The sequence below is a fragment of the Dreissena polymorpha genome, chromosome 6 (assembly GCF_020536995.1).
Source record: "Dreissena polymorpha isolate Duluth1 chromosome 6, UMN_Dpol_1.0, whole genome shotgun sequence".
Taxonomy (NCBI): Eukaryota; Metazoa; Mollusca; class Bivalvia; order Myida; family Dreissenidae; genus Dreissena; species Dreissena polymorpha.
The window spans coordinates 112171883-112191933 of record NC_068360.1 but is presented as its reverse complement, the minus strand read 5'-3'; the positions used below and the strand labels follow the sequence as shown (position 1 = coordinate 112191933).

The following is a 20051-nucleotide window of genomic DNA, read 5'->3' as shown; positions in this document are numbered from 1 at the left end:
TGAGCATTATCTTTTTATTTCATGTGAATCATGCTTTCCAGAAACGCGATATGTTTCCGAAATCGAAATAACATCCCAAAACTTGTTTGAATGTTTATTTATTATCGAAATATAACTATTTTATCAAATAATATGCTTTCCAAAATAATTTTAGACGCTGCAAAATGAAATGTTAACTTTGGTATCGGAGTTCCTTAACAAAAACCAGAGACGTAGATAGCATGTTTTCTACGTTTCTGCAAGAACTGAGACGACAGCTGGCAATGCTCGTTAACGATGCAAATATCCAGTGCACAGAAATATGTCGCTGCTGCTTTATTTTGGATTAAATTACACGTTCGACGCGTTATTTGCTGATTATTCATTATAAATATTTTTATGTCCCCCACTATAGTAGTGGGGGACATATTGTTTTTGCCCTGTCTGTCTGTTGGTCTGTTGGTCCGTTGGTCTGTTGGTCTGTTTGCGCCAACTTTAACATTTTGCAATAACTTTTGCGATATTGAAGATAGCAACTTCATATTTGGCATGTATATGTATCTCATGAAGCTGCACATTTTGAGTGGTGAAAGGTCAAGGTCATCCTTCAAGGTCAGAGGTCAAATATATGTGGCCAAAATCGCTCATTTTATGAATACTTTTGCAATATTGAAGATAGCAACTTGATATTTGGCATGCATGTGTATCTCATGGAGCTGCACATTTTGAGTGGTGAAAGGTCAAGGTCAAGGTCATCCTTCAAGGTCAGAGGTCAAATATATGTGGCCCAAATCGCTTATTTTTAAATACTTTTGCAATATTGAAGATAGCAACTTGATATTTGGCATGCATGTGCATCTCATGGAGCTGCACACTTTGAGTGGTGAAGGGTCAAGGTCAAGGTCATCTTGTTATAAATATTTTTATGATCATTCGTGAAATAACAAACGATCTTACACTTACATGAACAAATATCATCTATTTATTTCAATAGCAAGCTAGTGATGTGTGAAGTTGTCAACGTTTTTCTGCAAAACGCTTCTATCGCTTAATTGCTCCTTTTCGTTCGTTCTAGACAAAAGTAAAACCACAGGTTTTTACAAATTTTACAAAGACATTACCTAATTATGATATATTTGAAAAACGTTATATTCCAGGCATTTTTGACATAGTGCTAACTAATATGAAATTAAATAAATGACATATTCGTTTACGGATTGTCCATCAATTATGTTTTCTTTGCTAAATAAAATTACATGTTTCTGTACGTTGTTAGTTAAGTTTGAGAAAGCGAGTTTTGCTTAAGTTATTTTCGAATCATGCATGTACAAACACAATAATTTTGAAACTGGTTCGATATTAGAAAGAATTAAATATTGTTGTGGTGCGTTGTTTTTGGCGTCCTTTTTCAGAATTATTTCATTTCTTTTTAATACTTACAAATGAATAAATGTACCAGACCCATTCATTACAATAATCGATACTTAAAACTGACATTGTGACATAAACAGCTTCAAAAATCAGATATTCTACAAAACATTGAATGTGTTAGTGTTTATTATAGTAATGCTAAAAATAATTTTATGACGAATTTTAATAGTTTTATTTATTATATTATTGTATTCTCATATTAACAATGTTATTTATAGCCCAACGTAAAATGAAGGCCAAATGGCAATGTCATACACATGCTTTTTTAACATAACATGGATAATTTGTCGGTGCATGACATAAACCTGCCTTCGTTGCGAACCGATGTTTGCCTGCAGTGGGATAGACCCCGAGGAAAAGGTGTATTTATTTTATATACCAGAGATGCGCTAGACCACATGAATATGTTGATGTTTCTGTGCAAATATGCTCATATCACTGACTACTGTAAACCATAAGAATTGTTTGCTGTCCATGATCAAAATGCTGTATTTCTTTTTACATTGTATAACCGTGTTGACCGTGTTGATAGTTCATTTGGGGCGGTCTGCCCATATATATTTGCATCTTTGGCGATTGGTAGGATTGATACGGCTTGTTTTTTTCAGTTTCAATACATACGAGATTATGGCTACGTAATCAAATCAAAATACAAAGCCTGAGCACGGAGTGTATATTGACAGGAGATGAATCGAGTATTTGACCCTTACTGTAGTAAATTCAATCTTATGCAAAAACTATTCATCCGATTTTATTGTTTTATACGTTATCTTGTTGCTTATTAATTCCTCTTTCAAAAAAATATAACTTTTAGTATATTCCCGTTGTTATTAATGGATTTATAGCGAGTTAAACACAAGAAATACACATTTTATGTTTTACCACCGCGCGTTTTAACGTGTTGTGGCTATCGATCTTTTACGATTAGCGTACAGCGAAGCGCCGAGGTTATACATTTTGATGTACCCACTCACGTCTTTTGTTAAATTATAGTTTCATTTCTCGGCCGATTTTGACAAATTATATATCATTAGAAAGCTTACGTTACGTAGTAAACAGATATATCGATATATATTAAGTTTTTCTTCTGATTTCGACAGCCCGGCGAGTTATAACTTTAACTTTTGCAAATATCATACCGTTTTGGAGTTTTAGAATCTAGATTTACGGTTGACATGTTCGTACTTACTACCAATTTGTAGCGTTTATATTTGGAGTTCAGTTTTAAAAATTACATCTTGCTTAGGAGAATAGAATTCTGTATCCGATAGAAAAAATTTTTGTTTAAAAACGAAAGTAATTAAGGAATGAAGGCGGGAAAATGTAGCGCACGTTCCTAACGCACTGAACTGATGCTACGGTCTTGGCGATTATGCTTTTGTTTAGAAACCGGCCATTGAATTTCTTTTGCCATCTTATTATATTTTTTATGAAATATATTGTAGTATTTTGTTCACGAAACATATCAATAAAGCTTATTATAAATGAATCTTAATAAATTAACGATTTCAGCTCTTGTTTATAACACAGAAAGGGTGTAAACTTTATGATGAAACAGCGTATATAGCGGACCCTCTCGATATTATTCGGCTTTGCATGCATACTTGAAATAAAATGGGTGTCAAAACATTTATCGTTTGCTGTTTATTATCAACAAGGTAATTATGTATAATTATTTGAAATGTTATTTACCTTCAATTATCAATTTATTAAAGATTCTTGAAAATCACGGTCCGTGTTACGCGGGTCATTTCGTATTTTGACATCAGGGCATCATGTCCAACTATTGAAAATCAGATTTTTTTCACCGGGACGATGACGGCTTGGATTTAGACAGGCAGACAGATAGTTTATTCAGACTTAAACAACAGTACATCATCTTCAACTCAAATATATAAATTATTTTTAGACGAATTGTTAGGTGATTACACATATAGCAGTGATGATTCTGAGAATGTTGCCATGTTTCTTATTCGTGTAATCTAGAGTCCATGGTTTGAGCATTTTTATCGCGGTGTTCAATAAAAGATATCTCAATAATCTTGTTTATTGATAGATCTGTGGTTTTATTGCCCCTGTGTTCAGCACAAACCAATTATCTCGTTATGATCAGATACTGTGCCGACCAATACTAAATAACACTATGGTGTCATACGCCACAGCAGGGACCTATACTTGTATATTGGTCCCTAACCACAGGTGGTAATGTCTGGTCAGTTTACACTTTTTATGATACCTCCATGTCTTCTCGTGGTATTAGTGGTCATTTCTTGGAGTAATGTAACGCCAAATACTCAATTTTGCGTTTATAAGATATGTAGCGTATTGAAAACATTTATAGTTATCTGCCCAAACAGATTGCCATAAACTAAATACTGTATAGATGTCAGCCAGCTAAATCACAATAATTATAAGTGCTTAATACCTTTACATGTACATTTTAAACATTTAAAAAATCTAATACTTAACAGTTAACGTATTTAGCGGGTACCGGTAAAAAAAACTCCGTCATTTCGTAGTCCTATAAAGAGTGTATGGTAGTGTACGGAACAACATAATTAAAAACAGCATTCTCATTTGACCACAACGGGGCTAAATAATCTTTCCGAAAAATACAAATAATACAGAGTTTTAATTTAGAATTCTATATATTTATAACTCTGTTAACTTATAAAGATATTTCAATATACATGCATAGACAGTTGAACGTGATTTTCAAGAATCTTTAAATAATTTTAATTAATTGATAATTTATGGTTAATAACCTTTCATATAATTTTTCATAATGACCTTTTTGATAATAAACAACAAACGATGAATGTTTTGACACCAATTATATTTGAAGTATGCAAAGCCGAAAAATATCAAGAGGGTCCGCTATACATTTGTATACGCTGTTTCATCATAAAATTAACACCCTTTCTGTGTTATAATCAAGAGCTGAAATCGTAAATTTATTAAGCTTCATTAATACTTAGCTTTATGGATATGTCTCTAGAACAAAATATTTCAATATATTTCATAAAAAATATAATAATCATGGCAAAGGAAATTCAATGGCCGGTATCTAAACAAAAGCATAATCGCCAAGACCGTAGCATCAGTTTAGTGCGTTTGGAACGCGCGCTACATTTTCCCGCCTTCATTCCTTAATTACTTTCGTTTTTAAACATTTTTTTTCTATCGTATACAGAATTCTATTCTCCTAAGCAAGATGTTATTTTTAAAACTGAACTCCAAATATAAACGCTACAAATCGGTATAAAGTACGAACATGTCAACCGTAAATCTAGATTCTAAAACTCCAAAACGGTATGTTATTTGCAAAAGTTAAAGTTATAACTCGCCGGGCTGCCGAAATCAGAAGAAAAACTTAATATATATTTATATATCTGAAAACTACGTTACGTAAGCTTTCTAATGATATATAATTTGTCATAATCGGCCTAGAAATGAAACTATAATTTAACAAAATACGTGAGTGGGTACATCAAATTTATAACCTCGGCGCTTCGATAAAAGATCGATAGTTACGACACGGTCACGTGACTTAGACACAACAAGATATTTGGCGTAACGGTCCCGTTTCTTATCCGTGTAATCTAGAGTCCGTGGCCTGAGAGCGTCGTCTAATAAACAGGCAATCAAAATATGTTGTGTTTCTTAACTCGTGATTTGTGTAACACGTCTAGCGATGTAATGAAACCTTTGGAGGTGATATTAATTAACACTATTTTCTTTTCGGATTAGACACGGGTATTTCATGCGCATCTAGTATTATCAGGCCATGCATATTTTTGCGTATGTGTCTGTGCAATATTTTCAAAACTGCACAGTTTTTCAGCATGTAATTGGTAAAGTTTACCACTTTTGATTGTTATATTTGTAGTGAACATAAGGAGATCTTTTGATTGTTATATTTTTAGTAAACATATTAAGGAGATTGCTTCATAACTGAATACCTTAAGGTAGAAGTATGTCTTCTGATGCTTTTGAGGAGCTATTTGAAAACAAAATATACATATATACGAATCAAGTAAAGTTCGAACGCCTTGATTACTATTGAATTCAAAGGTTTACATAAAACAAAGATGATCCATATAATCATGAGAAATCAAAGCAGACGTTATCATATTTAACTGAATTGCGAGTTGAAATTCAATTCTTTATTTTGTGTCAACAATTATTATTGATATGTGATCACTTGTTTTTTACTTGATTCAGTATTTTAAAAAATCATCTGACCAGTTGGTACGAAAAAATAATATAAATAACCAATTGCCTTACAGTGCATCGATGACTATATATGTTTTAATTTGCCGCGGATCCGTCATATGTCTGTATGGCTTGATGTATTTACCATTCAGAGGAATCCAGCTTCTCAAGTGTAATCCGGATTTATTTCACTCTATTTAATTTCATTACTGAGGGTCAAAGAAGATGAGGCATTTCCAACGATTCCTCTTGGTTGCTGTGCTCGTTAATGTACTCGAGCTGGGAATTTGCAAACGGTGGCCAATCTTTAAGAAAGTTAAGGTAAGACCTTTGATTCTTTTAACGCTACTATTGTGATATTTAAAAAACGCTCTGTGTTTCTTTGTCCACGCAATTCCATAGCTGCCTGGTGCCTCAATAGAAAAAAAATGTTATTGTCCTTTTCACACACTATTAATACTATGTGATTATCTTTTTGCTCACAAAAAAGGCTCTTGTAATTTATCGTTTGATTCACTCGAAAAGCTATATCATTATGTTTTATATCAAAGCTCAGTGATTACTTGTAGACTAGCTAACAAAGCTCTGTGTTTTTTTCTGTCTTTAACTTTACTGTGTATATTTTACTGGAGGACGTTAATTGATTGTTTTGTACTGTTTGTCGTTCTTGAGGGGTATAACACAGAGTTGCACTGAATGGAAGGTATGCATTCTTAAATAATAATTATTTAATATATGTATCTGAAAATATTTGCATTCATTGTTAACTGCAATGCTTCCCATGTATTGGTTTAATAAATGATAAAAAAATCAGTTTAAGGAAAGGTTTCACAGTGATTGCTCAAATGAAGGGGGTTGAATGAGTTTAATTAGTGTCATATGGTTCTGTGTCTATGAATTAGTTTAATTAGTGTCGATTGGTTCTGTGTCTATTCATTTAATGTTAGCGATTTAAGACTACCGAACATGAAATGCATAAATTGCATTAATTGCTTATATTTTCTTTATATTGAATTGAATCAGAGGATTCCATTTTCACTTGAAAGTATTGCATCGCATGGTCTGATTGATGGCTGATTGATGAAAACATATTTTTTGAGTTGAAACCCTAGTTGCTATTACATTTTGTCTTGGACAAATAACAATTATACTTTCACACAACCGTTCCAGACCTTTTTTAATACATGCTTTGTTCTCTGTAGGCATTGACGTTTAACACGGGGCTTACAGGTGTGGTGGAAATGAAGAACCCGGGCCACGACTCTAGTCGAGCCGACAGGCGGGCGGCAATCATAGACGCCATTCGGGTTGAGGAGGCCGACATCGTTTGCTTACAGGAGGTGAGGACAATTGGCATTGTCATTTTGACGTTGGTTTATTCTCTTAGGACTTGAAGATATTGTTTAATGTAAAACTACCACTCATAAATACGATTTTTTTGACTTCCTAAACTCTGATTTGAACTAAGTAAGTTTGATTGCATAAATAAATAGAAAAGATTATTGTTCGATATCGCGATTTCTCAACGAATTACTTTATAGATTGGATTTACATCCTAAAGATATTGTCCTCCCTCGACTACTGAACGAATAAATGAGCTTTTCAGATCAGGTCCGTGCTGCGTCCTTTTTTGAATATGATCATCTATGATCCGTGAATGTATTTGAATGTTGAAACTATAGACGTTATTCAAAACAGTATGTTCGGTTATAACTTGGAATATACAATTCATTAAAAAAAAACATGCCTTATATATACATTCGCGTACTCAGAGTGGCATAATCGGTCCTGATGTATTTAAATACGTATCCGGATAGAATACTAATTCAAAATTTTAGGACTGAGCAGGATAGTGTTTAATTCTGAATGGAATAGAACTCGAGATATAAAACACGAATAATGTCATTTTAGCGCATACTGATCGGAATATAATTTTGAATTTTAAAAAGTGCTTGACATGGTGAAAACAAAAATCGGGCTTGTATACGCATTATACCTTATATAATTTGAATTATTTCTTGTCAAAACTGAGTGGCTCTGTCTGTCCCCAATAGTTTGTCGGTTCCCAATTGTATACGTCGCGATGAAACGGCGCGATGAATCTAGACAATTTGTCATAATTGAGCGCGTCATTGTTGTTTTTATAATTATGTGTATAGTCGTAGAGGTAATCTGGTCTATTTAACTGTTAGTTAAATATGAATGTTCTTAAAGTGTTAAATTAGTATAAAAAGCATATCGACGGCTAAAATGAGTATGTTTTATACAAATCGATTGATTTATTTCGGATTTATTCATTGGTAATTTAACATATTTATAAAACGCTCGGACAAATATGTATTGTTCATCATAAAGAAAAAGTGTCCCGGGAACAGATTTTGCAGTTGCTATTTAAAGGGGCCTTTTCACAGATTTTGGCATGTTTTGAAGTGTGTCATTAAATGCTTTATATTGATAAAGGTAAACATTAAATTTAAAAGCTCCTGTAAAAAATCAAAAATAACATTTTGAAAAGGAAAAAAAGTAACCCCCAGCAGGGCTCGAACCAGTGACCCCCGGAATCCTCAAGCAAAGGCTTTAGCCAACTGAGCTATCCTGCCAAACATACATATGATGCGTATTTTATGCGTTATATAAGTAATCTTCGTAGTTTCACAAATTTTAACGACAACATCAGAACTCTCCAAATTATTTAATTGTTTCGCGTTGCAACGCTTTATTATTTTTAGGTTTTTAAATCGTCAAAAGATTCATATAATGGCTCTATTAGACCATGGCAAATGTTCAGTAATACTGTTTCCTCACAAATATCATAACTAAACCGAAAATTTGCGAATCTGAAACATTTTTTTTGAATTATGTCAATTTACCAAACCGTGAAATGATCCCTTTAAATGTAAATTACAGAATGTACATTAAATACTATGATACTCATACATGTGACGGCATGAAAGTATGCGATTTAGCAAAAGTGAGCTTAAATGACTTGAGACGTGCATCAGAAATATTTTATTTGGGATATGTCTGTATCTGTTCTCAACGATTTATTAAATATATTATCGTTATAATATTATTGAAAAAAATGTATTATGCGTTGTTTTATTATGTATTTTGCTTAAATTTAGTGGGAAAAACATCGATTTTTTTTTCAAATCGTACACATATTTACTACATTTATACTTTATGTTTAGGTCATGATCGGAAAAGACATCGAAGCGATCGTGACTGGTCTACAAGACATCTATCCGCATTCTCACAGCAGCCTGCATCTGTTCGACGGCACACTTCCGTCACAATCAGCGACGCCTGTCGGTAGGTGAGGTGGATAAGAAATAGCTTCTGATGAGTATGTGGCTTTTATTTAGCACAGTTGTCTTTGTTATATGAATAAAAACGAAGCTCTATATATTTATAAACTTTCTTGTTTCATACAATTATTTCTTAAACTTATCCCGTCAATGTATTAGTTAGCTTACCAAAGGCTCTTTTACTATATTCCTTAACAGGTTTAATACAATTTTGTATTAAATAATAACGTCAGTATAGACCCGGCATATGTTTTGTTCTTGTTCGTAGGTAAATCTTAAGTGCTAAAAGTGGTAAAATTTGTAGATGTGTTCAAAGTCTAAATGAACATTCACAAACCAAGACCTAAAACTCTGACCAGCTATATGAGATTAGGACAAATTATATACAAGTCACATTAAGGGTGAAATATCGAATAAAGTTTGCGTGTAATAAGTACATTTAATTCACTCGTGATCATATAAAATATATTTTTTCACTTGTGGCTGCGCCACAAGTAAAAATATTATTTTCTATGATCTTTCGTGAATGAAAATCGATAATCCACCGAATCCAACAAATATCCTACATAATTATATCTTTAACTACTACAGATAATTAATTGACACTTCACGGATATCTTCGGGATCATCATGTGGGGTCACTAACAAGGGCAATTGCTCGGACTCTCGATGAAGCTGAATTACGAAACATTTTACACTTGAAATGTCAGGTCTGAATGCAACAACTCATTATCCCTACATGCTTTTTAGCTCATCTATTTTAAAAAAAAAAAAAGAGCTATTGTCATCACCTTGGCGTCGGCGTCGGCGTTGGCGTTGGCGTCGGCGTCCGGTTAAGTTTTGCGTTTAGGTCCACTTTTCTCATTTTGACAGAATTATGTGCCCTTTTTATACTTAGAAAATTGAAAATTTTGGTTAAGTTTTGCGTTTAGGTCCACTTTTCTCAGTGAGTATCAATGCTATTGCATTCAAACTTGTTACACTTACTTACTATCATGAGGGGACTGGGCAGGCAAAGTTAGATAACTCTGGCATGCATTTTGACAGAATTATGTGCCCTTTTTATACTTAGAAAATTGAAAATTTTGGTTAAGTTTTGTGTTTAGGTCCATTTTATTCCTTAAGCATCAAAGCTATTGCTTTCATACTTGCAACACTTACTAACTATCATAAGGGGACTGTGCAGGCAAAGTAATGTGCGGTGGTCGAGTGGTAACACTCTGGTCTACCATTCCAAATGTCCCCGGTTCAAATCCCGGCCGGGGCACTGGAAATTTCAGAAATGCTTCAAGTGTTTCCCACCCAACTAGAGATGTACTGGTATGATACCCAGGTAATTCTCGCGTGTATCGGTGCTATACACTGAGCACGTAAAAGAACCAAGGTATCTATTCGCAAAGAGCTAGGGTATCGCACCCGGATTCCTTGTATCCCAATACTGTCTCTTCTGCTTGCTGTCTCTTCAGCAAAACCAAAGGACCCCATTGGAAATAAGTGCTTGCACTTTCATGGGTTATCCTTGACCGCAAGGTCAAATAAATACAATGTAACTCTGACTGGCATTTTACAGAATTATGTGCCCTTTTTATACTTAGAAAATTGAAAATTTGATTAAGTTTTGTGTTTAGGTCCACTTTATTCCTACAGTATCAAAGCTATTGCTTTCATACTTGCAACACTTATTAACTATCATAAGGGGACCGTGCAGGCAAAGTTATGTAACTCTGACTGTCATTTGGACGGAATTATGGGCCCTTTATACTTAGAAAATTGAAAATTTTGTTAAGATTTATGTTTTGGTCCACTTTACCCCTAAAGTATCATAGATATTGCTTTCATACTTGGAACACTCAAAAACTATCATAAGGGTACAGTAAAAGGACAAGTTGCATAACTCTGGTTGTCATTGTTACGGAATTATGGCCCGTTTTTGACTTAGTAACTTTTAATATATGGTTAAATTTTGTGTTTCGATCCACTTTACTTCCACTTTACTTCTTAAGTATCAAGGCTATTGCTTTCAAACTTCAAATACTTTCATGCTATCATGAGGTTACCGTACCTGGCAAGTTGAATTTTACCTTGACCTTTGAATGACCTTGACTCTCAAGGTCAAATTATTAAATTTTGCTAAAATTGCCATAACTTCTTTATTTATGATTAGATTTGATTGATACTTTGACGAAACTACTCTTACCTGACATACCACAATAGACTCCACCCAAACCGTCCCCCCCCCTCCCCCCCACCTCCCCCCCTCCCCCCCTATTTTTTTTTTAAGATCATCTCACAAATGACCACCACACCCTCACATTATACCCCCACCCCACCCCCCACCCCACCCCACCCCCCCCCTAATTTTTAACCAGGTTTTCCGAAGGAAAAAACTGGTTATTAGATTGGCGAATGCGGGCGGGCTGGCTGGCTGGCTGGCTGGCGGGCTGGCTGGCGGGCTGGCGGGCTGGCGGAATAAGCTTGTCCGGGCCATAACTATGTCGTTCATTGTCAGATTTTAAAATCATTTGGCACATTTGTTCACCATCATTGGACGGTGTGTCGCGCGAAATAATTACGTCGATATCTCCAAGGTCAAGGTCACACTTTGAGTTCAAAGGTCAAAAATGGCCATAAATGAGCTTGTCCGAGCCATAACTATGTCGTTCATCGTCAGATTTTAAAATCATTTGGCACATTTGTTCACCATCATTGGACGGTGTGTCGCGCGAAATAATTACGTCGATATCTCCAAGGTCAAGGTCACACTTTGAGTTCAAAGGTCAAAAATGGCCATAAATGAGCTTGTCCTGGCCATAACTATGTCATTCATTGTGAGATTTTAAAATCATTTGGCACATTTGTTCACCATCATGGGACGGTGTGTCCCACGAAAGAATCACGTCAATATCTCCAATGTCAAGGTCGCCACGACTAAAAATAGATTTAAAAAAAAAAAAATTACAAAGGGGGTTAATTTTTTTTGGTCATTTCAAAAGTTCAGTTTGAGTTTTCTCCCTTTATCAGATTTTTTTTTCACAATGAAAACCTGGTTTTGTGACAATTTTGTCCCTTGTTTTTTTTATTTTATTTATTTTTTTTTTTTTTACGATCATCTCACAAATTACCACCACACCCTCACACTATACCCCACCCCCCCCCAATTTTTTTTTAAACGGTTATATTTGAAATACCGTCCAACCATCGCACCCAAAAAATCCCCCCCCCCCCATCGCCCTCCCCCCCCCCCACCCCCCCCCGATTTTTTTTTTCGCTTTTTTGGAAGATAATGTAATAAATGTCCACAACCCCACACTATACACCCCTCTTCACTCCACCCCTCCCTCCTTTGTGATTGAAAATGAGAGTCCCTTCACCTTTAAAAAGAAAATAGATGAGCGGTCTGCACCCGCAAGGCGGTGCTCTTGTTTTTATGTATGTCTTTGGGGTCATTATATATGGCAATAAAACAAGAGCTTCAAATAAGCACAATAATATCCCATTTGTATTTATACAGTGTAGGGTAGGATTTGTTCTGTCTATTTAATACATTAAGTTTGAGTTGACAAGTCTTGATGCAATTTTGTAAATACATATAGTGATCCTTCAAATTTATAGACCGTACATTGAAGGCATTTGGGTCAATTTCGCTGTTGCTTTAAATAGATTATGTGTTTCTTCTAAACACTTATTACTGATGGCGATATGTTCATTGCTATAAATAGATTGAAATGTTTCTACTAAACACGTATTACGGATGGCGATATGTTCATTGCTGTAAATAGATTGAAGTGTTTCTTATTACTGTTGGCGTTATGTTCACTGCTATAAAAAGATTAAAGTGTTTCTTCCATTACTGATGGCGATATGTTCATTGCTATAAATAGATTGTAGTGTTTCTTCTAAACACTTATTACTGATGGCGATATGTTCATTGCTATTAATAGATTGTAGTGTTTCCTATACACACTTAGTACTGATGGCGATATGTTCAAGAAATGTTGTGTTTATGTAGATTGCATGCGTATCGTGTGTTATTATCTCATCTTTTTTTGAAAAAAATGAGTTATTGTCATCACCTTGGCGTTGGCGTCTGCGTCGGCATCGGCGTCCGGTTAAGATTTGCGTTTAGGTCCACTTTTCTCAAAGTATCAATGCTATTGTATTCAAACATGGTAAACTTACTAACTATCATGAGAGGACTGGGCAGGCATAGTAAGATATCTCTGGCGTGCATTTTCACAGAATTATGTGCCCTTTTATACTTAGAAAATTGAAAATTTTGGTTAAGTTTTGTGTTTAGGTCCATTTTATTCCTTAAGTATCAAAGCTATTGCTTTCATACTTGCAACACTTACTAACTATCATAAGGGGGCTGTGCAGGCAAAGTTATGTAACTCTGACTGGGATTTTGACAGAATTATGTGCCCTTTTTATACTTAGAAAATTGAAAATATGGTTTAGTTTTGTGTTTAGGTCCACTTTATTCCTAAAGTATCAAAGCTATTGCTTTTTATACTTGCAACATTTACTAACTATCATAAGGGGCTGTGCAGGCAAAGTTATGTAACTCCGACTGGCATTTTGACGGAATTATGTGCCTTTTATAATTAGAAAATTGAAAAATTGGTTAAGTTTTGTGTTTTAATCCACTTTACCCCTAAAGTATCATAGATATTGCTTTCATACTTTGCACGCTCACAAACTATCTTAAGGAGACAGTAAAGGACAAGTTCCATAACTCTGGTTGTAATTTCTTACGGACAGGTGGCCCTTTTTTGACTTAGTAACAAGTATCAAGGCTTTTGCTTTCAAACTTCAAATACTTCCATGCTATCAAGAGGGTACTGTCATTGGCAAGTTGAATTTTACCTTGACCTTTGAATGACATTGACTCTCAAGGTCAAATTATTTAATTTTGCTAAAATTGCCATAACTTCTTTATTTATAATCAGATTTGATTGATACTTTGACAAAACAATTCTTACCTTACATACCATGACATACCACAATAGACTTCACCCAAACCATCCCCCACGCCCCCCCCCCCCCGATCCCCCCCCAAAAAAAAAGGTGTTTTGTGTGTTTTTTAAAGATCATCTTATAAATGACCACCACACCCTCACACTCACTTTGTGAAACGTGTTTTTTTCTTCTTTTTTTCATTTTTGGAAGATAATGTAATTAATGACCACACCCCACACTATACAACCTCTCCACTCCACCCCTCCTTCCTTTGTGATTGAAATTGAGATAGGTCCCTTCACCTTTAAAAAGATAAATAGATGAGTGGTCTGCACCCGCAAGGCGGTGCTCTTGTATTCATATATGGGGCCTGCCGATTCAAGGTTAACAACTGCAATCTGTTTTGATCTTTTAGCCACATACTGCTTTACTTTCAAGTTCCGCCATGTCCGAACCAGCAGACAACCGCTCTTCTCCAATGCTTCATAGCCAACTGTACGACAAAATTTACGGGCAATTTTTCGGAGGCCAGTGGTTTCCTAGCCTGTGTGTCCGTCAGCTGCTTGGCGGCTTTCCAATCAATCGTGATCATTGGCGGTGAGAAGTGTCTTGACTGCATACTGAACCAGATTCAGGACCCAAGCAAAATCGTTCTCAAGTAATATATACAATGTGTTGTTTTACAAATTTCACCTCACGTACAATTTAAGTTCAAATGTATTTTCTGGGAACTTAAGCAACGCGCATGTATGTAGACAAATAACAGTTAAATTAAGTATCGCTTGATCATGCAAGGCAGGGTTTTTGTGTCAACTGACTATGGTCAGGGGACAAAAAGATGTTACTTGCATCGGCGTCCGCGGCGTCACACTTTTCGAAAAAGGCTCATAACTTCTGTGTCCCTTCAGATATTGCTTTCATATTTGGTATGCATGTGTATTTGGACAACACCTTTCCATGCGCATAGAATGTTTTACCCCTGTGATCTTGACCTTGAACTTGAGGTCAGCGTTCAGGTTTCGAAATCTGCGACCGCGATTCGAAAAAGGCTCATAACTTCTGTGTCTCTTCAGATATTGCTTTCATATTTGGTTCGCATATGTATCTGGACAACAACTTTCCATGCGCATAAACGTTTTGACAATTGTGACATTGACCTTGAACTTAGGGTCCGCGTTAGATTTCGAAACTGCAACCGCGACCCAAAAAAGGTTCATAATTTCTATGTCTTGAGCTTTACTTTAAACATTTTTTATAATAATAATAATGATAATAAACGATTTTGTATTTGTGAACTTTGACCGTTATAAAGATGTTGGTGAACTAGAAACGTACTACAGCCACCACAAACTGTGTGGATAGCAGTTTAGAATTGAAGCGAATTCACAAGTTATAGCACAAAGGAGGGCATATTGTGTTTGGTCTGTCTGTGTGTTTTTGTCTGTTTGCTATTAGATTCACAATATTCATACAAAATTATTTTGGTCATTCATTAAAAAAAGTTTTGCTTATTCGATATCTTACTACATAGGACAAAAAGGATAAACGTTTGATTGTAACAGCATTCAGAATTACTGTCCCATGCCAAATATAATAGTAAAATCAGAAAGCATGACCCTTATCAGGGAAATAAATCAAGCCAAGGCACTGACGAAATGTCCATTCAAAACACACACACAAAGCTACACTCAAAGGATTGTTTGTTATCTATTATATTATAAATGTGAAATGGTTGACATACTTTATGTTCTCTTTGTCTGTAGTTGCGCCCCCTCCACTCTTACAAGTCCACTGGGGACCATGAACACCAACGGCCTGCTGATGCTGTCAAAACATAAGTTTACCTCCAGACGAACCGTTGACTTCTACCCGAACACCATTGAGCTGTTTGTTCGTGGGTATTTGGAAGCAAAGGTCAATAAGGCATAGCTTTTACTGATATAAAAGTTTTTTGTTTTTCTTTCATGAGTGGAGTGGTTCCTATTGTTAACTACAGTGTGCCGAATCGTACTAAAATTAACTTTACACGATTGAAATATAACAGTAGATGAATACTTTTCACAATATATGGATAACCACAGCGCTGACTTTAAGTTAAACACGCATGTTGTTTTCCATAGCCAGACCATAACGTAATGATCTCTATACAAACAATACTTTTAAGGACGCATCAGAAGAGACATTCGAATATGCTAGGACAAACACCAGTTAACGACAATTTAATCTTTTTTCTTATCATTCATATTGTGATAGCAAGTAAAAATGCTTGTCATAACATGCGTTATGTCAACAAAAGCGAATTTTAATTTGATACTCGATTACAATTTTTTTCATATATTTATTCAAGGTTGAAGACCGAGTCACAGCCGTGTGCACACACCTAGTTCCTTACGTCCCCGGAATCAATCCCGAACGTAATAAACTACAGTGAATTAACATTCACCATCTCCATATGCAATAAATTGTCTGCTATTCAAGAGTAAAGAAACTTGCTAAATTAAGCACTGGAAATATTTAGCTTTCAGATAATTGAATTGAATAAAATTTTCATAAAATTTAGCTTTCATCATTAAATGTCCAAAGAACTTTATTAAGAAACTTCATCAACATCTAACGGTTATGTCAAATAGGCAAGACTAAGATTTGCGTTTTGTTATGAAGATCTTTGGGCCGTTTAATTTAACATGTTGAGGCACTTTGACAATACAATTTAACTAACAATAAAGCATTTTTTCCGTTTTTAATTTCGTTACAAAAATAGTAAATTAAAGGGCAATAGTGTTATACTGTATTATTTATCAATGTCTTCCTTTTGGAATGGTCTTGTATTTTAGCTTTTATGCAGAGCTTCTTTAACACATCCATCGAGCAAAATGCCTACGAGATAGGTCAGCTCATCTCGCAGTTCCGCGACGTCAAACCGGCGGTATTGATGGGGGATTTTAATGTCAATGGTCGCTCTACATCGGCAGGCAGCGGTTATGGTATTTTAGTATTTATTTATAAAACATTTGTCAAGTTGTGCTCGGAAATACTATGCATAGTTGAATTAATTCTTCTCCTTAGCTAAGGACTAAGCTAAAGTGTATATTGAGAGTGATCGGTCAGTCGGGCGAGCTTGAAAAAGTGTCCGAATCTAAGTGAAACGCTACAAAAATAACTCAACATAAAATATCGAATATTTCAGATAGCCATGCAATTTTCGTAGCTTCAATGTGACATAAAACCTTTCCATAGTTGTTTGGTTTTGTTCACATCATATTACTGACCTTTCTTAGTTTTATCGAGGCATTCAACACAAATGTTATACATTTAAACACTCATTGTTTGATTGAACTTTAATCTACGCGTGACACATTGTATGATGTTGCTTAATAGTTGTGCCTTGTTATGCTAGCATCCTTGAGGGCGTAATCGCACCGAAAACAAAGAAGTATACGCACGTTTATAAATGATAAAAAAGGTCAAATAATCTTATATACCTTTTTTTCAAAGACCATTTCCTGCGACTCACCTCTGCGTTTAACACGGATGTTTCGGACGGCTGCTCCTTCTGTAGGGTTCCTGGCAACGTTTATAACTTAAACGACGAACCCTCCGACACGGTCATTGATTTCGTGTTCGGAAATGGTCTCTGGATCTTCAACACTCAGGTAGCCTGCAATGTTGTGTACTCTAAAAACATATAATTTGTCAGAGGAAACGTTTTCGGCCTCCATGATTTCGCGGTCAGAAAATTGCTTTGCTTGTAATGATCCAACTGTATGGGTATTTACAACCGCGTAAAGCACAGTATGGGAAACAACTGGTAACAGTTTAATTTGAATGTCTACTGTTTATGGTGATTTATTCCTTGTGGGTATTTATACCGCACAATATAAAATATGGGACACCACTGTTGAGAAGTGTAATTTTGAAAAACAACCATTCTGAGGTGATCTCCTTTCGGAAATTCATAGCCGGAAAGTTTGCTACTCTTTGTTCTTATCACACCCTCGCCACCCTAGAATGATTGTATAATTGCGTAGTGCACCGGTAAAGCGTTTAAATTTAGTCTAACCATACAGACACGATAAATGATTCCTCCTTTACCTCAACTGTGTAATCAAAATAGAATCAAATGAAGTTACTTGCATGTATAATAATAACATATGCGCAGGTATATCATACTAATAAAATTATAAATGTATGCGAGTAAATATGCGGTATATAATAAGTTATTCCTCACATTTCTATTTCAGCGCGTTTTCACCCCCGACAGAGTATCCATACAGCACAAAGGTCAGGCTGTACCACTCAGCGATCATTATGGAATCACCGGGGAATTCTTTGTCTTGCCGAGTGGTTGGAATAACTAAGGGTAGAACTAAATATAGAGTGTTTTGAAATCATCATTAAAGAAGTCTTTCAAATATTTATAAATTACACCTTACTATAACGGGTGTTCGTGGCTGTATAACATTGGATTAAAACCGTATGACAATTAATTTGTTTCATTTAGTTTATGTTTGCTCGATATCTCTTAGGCAAATCGGCATGAGTTGTTGTAGATTGTGCGTTGTTTGGTGAAAACAATCAGATTGAATGAATGTCTTTAAAAGTAGCAGTATTTTCTGTGAACTCTGTGGTTGGTAGTTTTTAATGGATCAGATTATTGATTTTTTACTGACATGAGTAGTGTTTATAATTAAGAAACCTGTTCAACCAGAACATGTTCCTTCTGACGTGAACAAACCAACTAACATATAACTTATTTGAAATTGTATGCTCTGATAAACAAAGAATTGTATCAACACATGCCGAACAATTATAACATTTATCCTCCAATTAAAAACGTTATTAACCACACTTTCAGTGGATCAACGAAGATGCAAACAAACTTAATATGCGCAACGTCGATAGGAATTAAACGTTATAGAAAGTTGGGAATCAAATGGAAGCACACTTACATCGCACATATGCTCGTCAACGGACAAAGATACGGTTCAAATTAAAAGATAACAGCCCTTTCTCTTCAGGAATAAAAATACAACATTTTCTGGACCATGGAGTTAACAGTGTTGTATTTAAATATAGTGAAAAGAAATCAATGGATTTCTAGTATTTAACAAATTCTTAATTCTCCGTTCAAAACGTATTTACTTAATCATGTTTTCAAGTATCTTTCCTGCCTAGCTGGTTCACAAGAATCTTTTGTGGGTTAGGGTTAGGGTCGCTGTGGTGTAATGGATATGGTGTCCGCCTAGCGACCGGGAGGTCACGGGTTCGATCCCCGCTGTGGGAGCGTTCTTTCGATCTCCCATATAGACACCAAGTACTGGTTTTAGGCCCAGGAAACGGACTCGAGAGCATTTCAAATAAGTAGGAATTACTTTCTATGCAATCGAGCTAAAATAAATAGGTTTAAACTAAGAACCTTTTGTGATCATATTAAGGCCTGTAACTGACAATTGACCTACTTGAAACAAGAGGTAGGGGATAATGGTCGTCGAAAGGACCAGTCTCCATATAAGTTAAGCGACCTGGCTGTGGATCGTACCTGCGATCATTCTCGAATTTGTAATCCAGCGCGCTGCCAAATGTGCTGACCCTACACTCAAAGTTAAATTGTCTAGACCGTCAACACACTGTTCAATCGACTCCAACGACGACTGTGGATCATGCGCCGACTTAGATACTATATACATGTCGGTGGAAAATGGAGTGTAAGTACTTACCTATTCTGTATATTTTACGTATTGGATTTAGCAGGATTGAGTGTGCTCTATGAGAGCGTTTGATTTTCCATTGTCTCATCCGAATACATGAGCATAATTTTATTTTCGTTGTCGTTATCATGACCATCTAATAATTAGTCACGTCCGTTATCATGAGGCGTTTTTCAAAACTCACTCGAATTTAATCGTTGATAAAAATGTTGTTTGTTCTTGTGTGATGCTGTAATTAGGAATAACCAATGATTTTTTTTAAAGATTTCAATACAATGAAATATTTATATTTGCTCTTAATCCTGTGTAATAAGAGTTTGACTGAGAGATTGGAATATATTGTTAGATTTTTGACCACGTTCTAATGGATATGTTGAAAAGTAAGCATCTAGGAAGGTAGGGATTACGGCCTTCTTACTTAAGCTCTCAAAGAACACACTCAAGCCTGCTC

The 20051-nt window shown here is 35.4% G+C and overlaps 1 protein-coding gene and 1 long non-coding RNA gene across 2 annotated transcripts; both read left to right on the top strand.

The window, feature by feature from the left end:
* Window positions 1–5105: 5105 nt before the first annotated feature.
* On the top strand, window positions 5106–18379 carry LOC127835374 (uncharacterized). The gene is made up of 10 exons (XM_052361776.1): window positions 5106–5124; window positions 5840–5946; window positions 6828–6965; window positions 8817–8937; window positions 14331–14550; window positions 15656–15806; window positions 16240–16306; window positions 16727–16876; window positions 17388–17545; window positions 18134–18379. Exons 2-10 carry the CDS (start codon window positions 5851–5853, stop codon window positions 18248–18250), a joined length of 1218 nt encoding a protein of 405 aa, XP_052217736.1. The 5' UTR covers window positions 5106–5124; window positions 5840–5850; the 3' UTR covers window positions 18251–18379.
* LOC127835383 (uncharacterized) lies at window positions 11295–11925 on the top strand. The gene is made up of 2 exons (XR_008028505.1): window positions 11295–11547; window positions 11710–11925. It is a non-coding gene; the product is annotated as an uncharacterized LOC127835383 (long non-coding RNA).
* Window positions 18380–20051: the final 1672 nt, after the last annotated feature.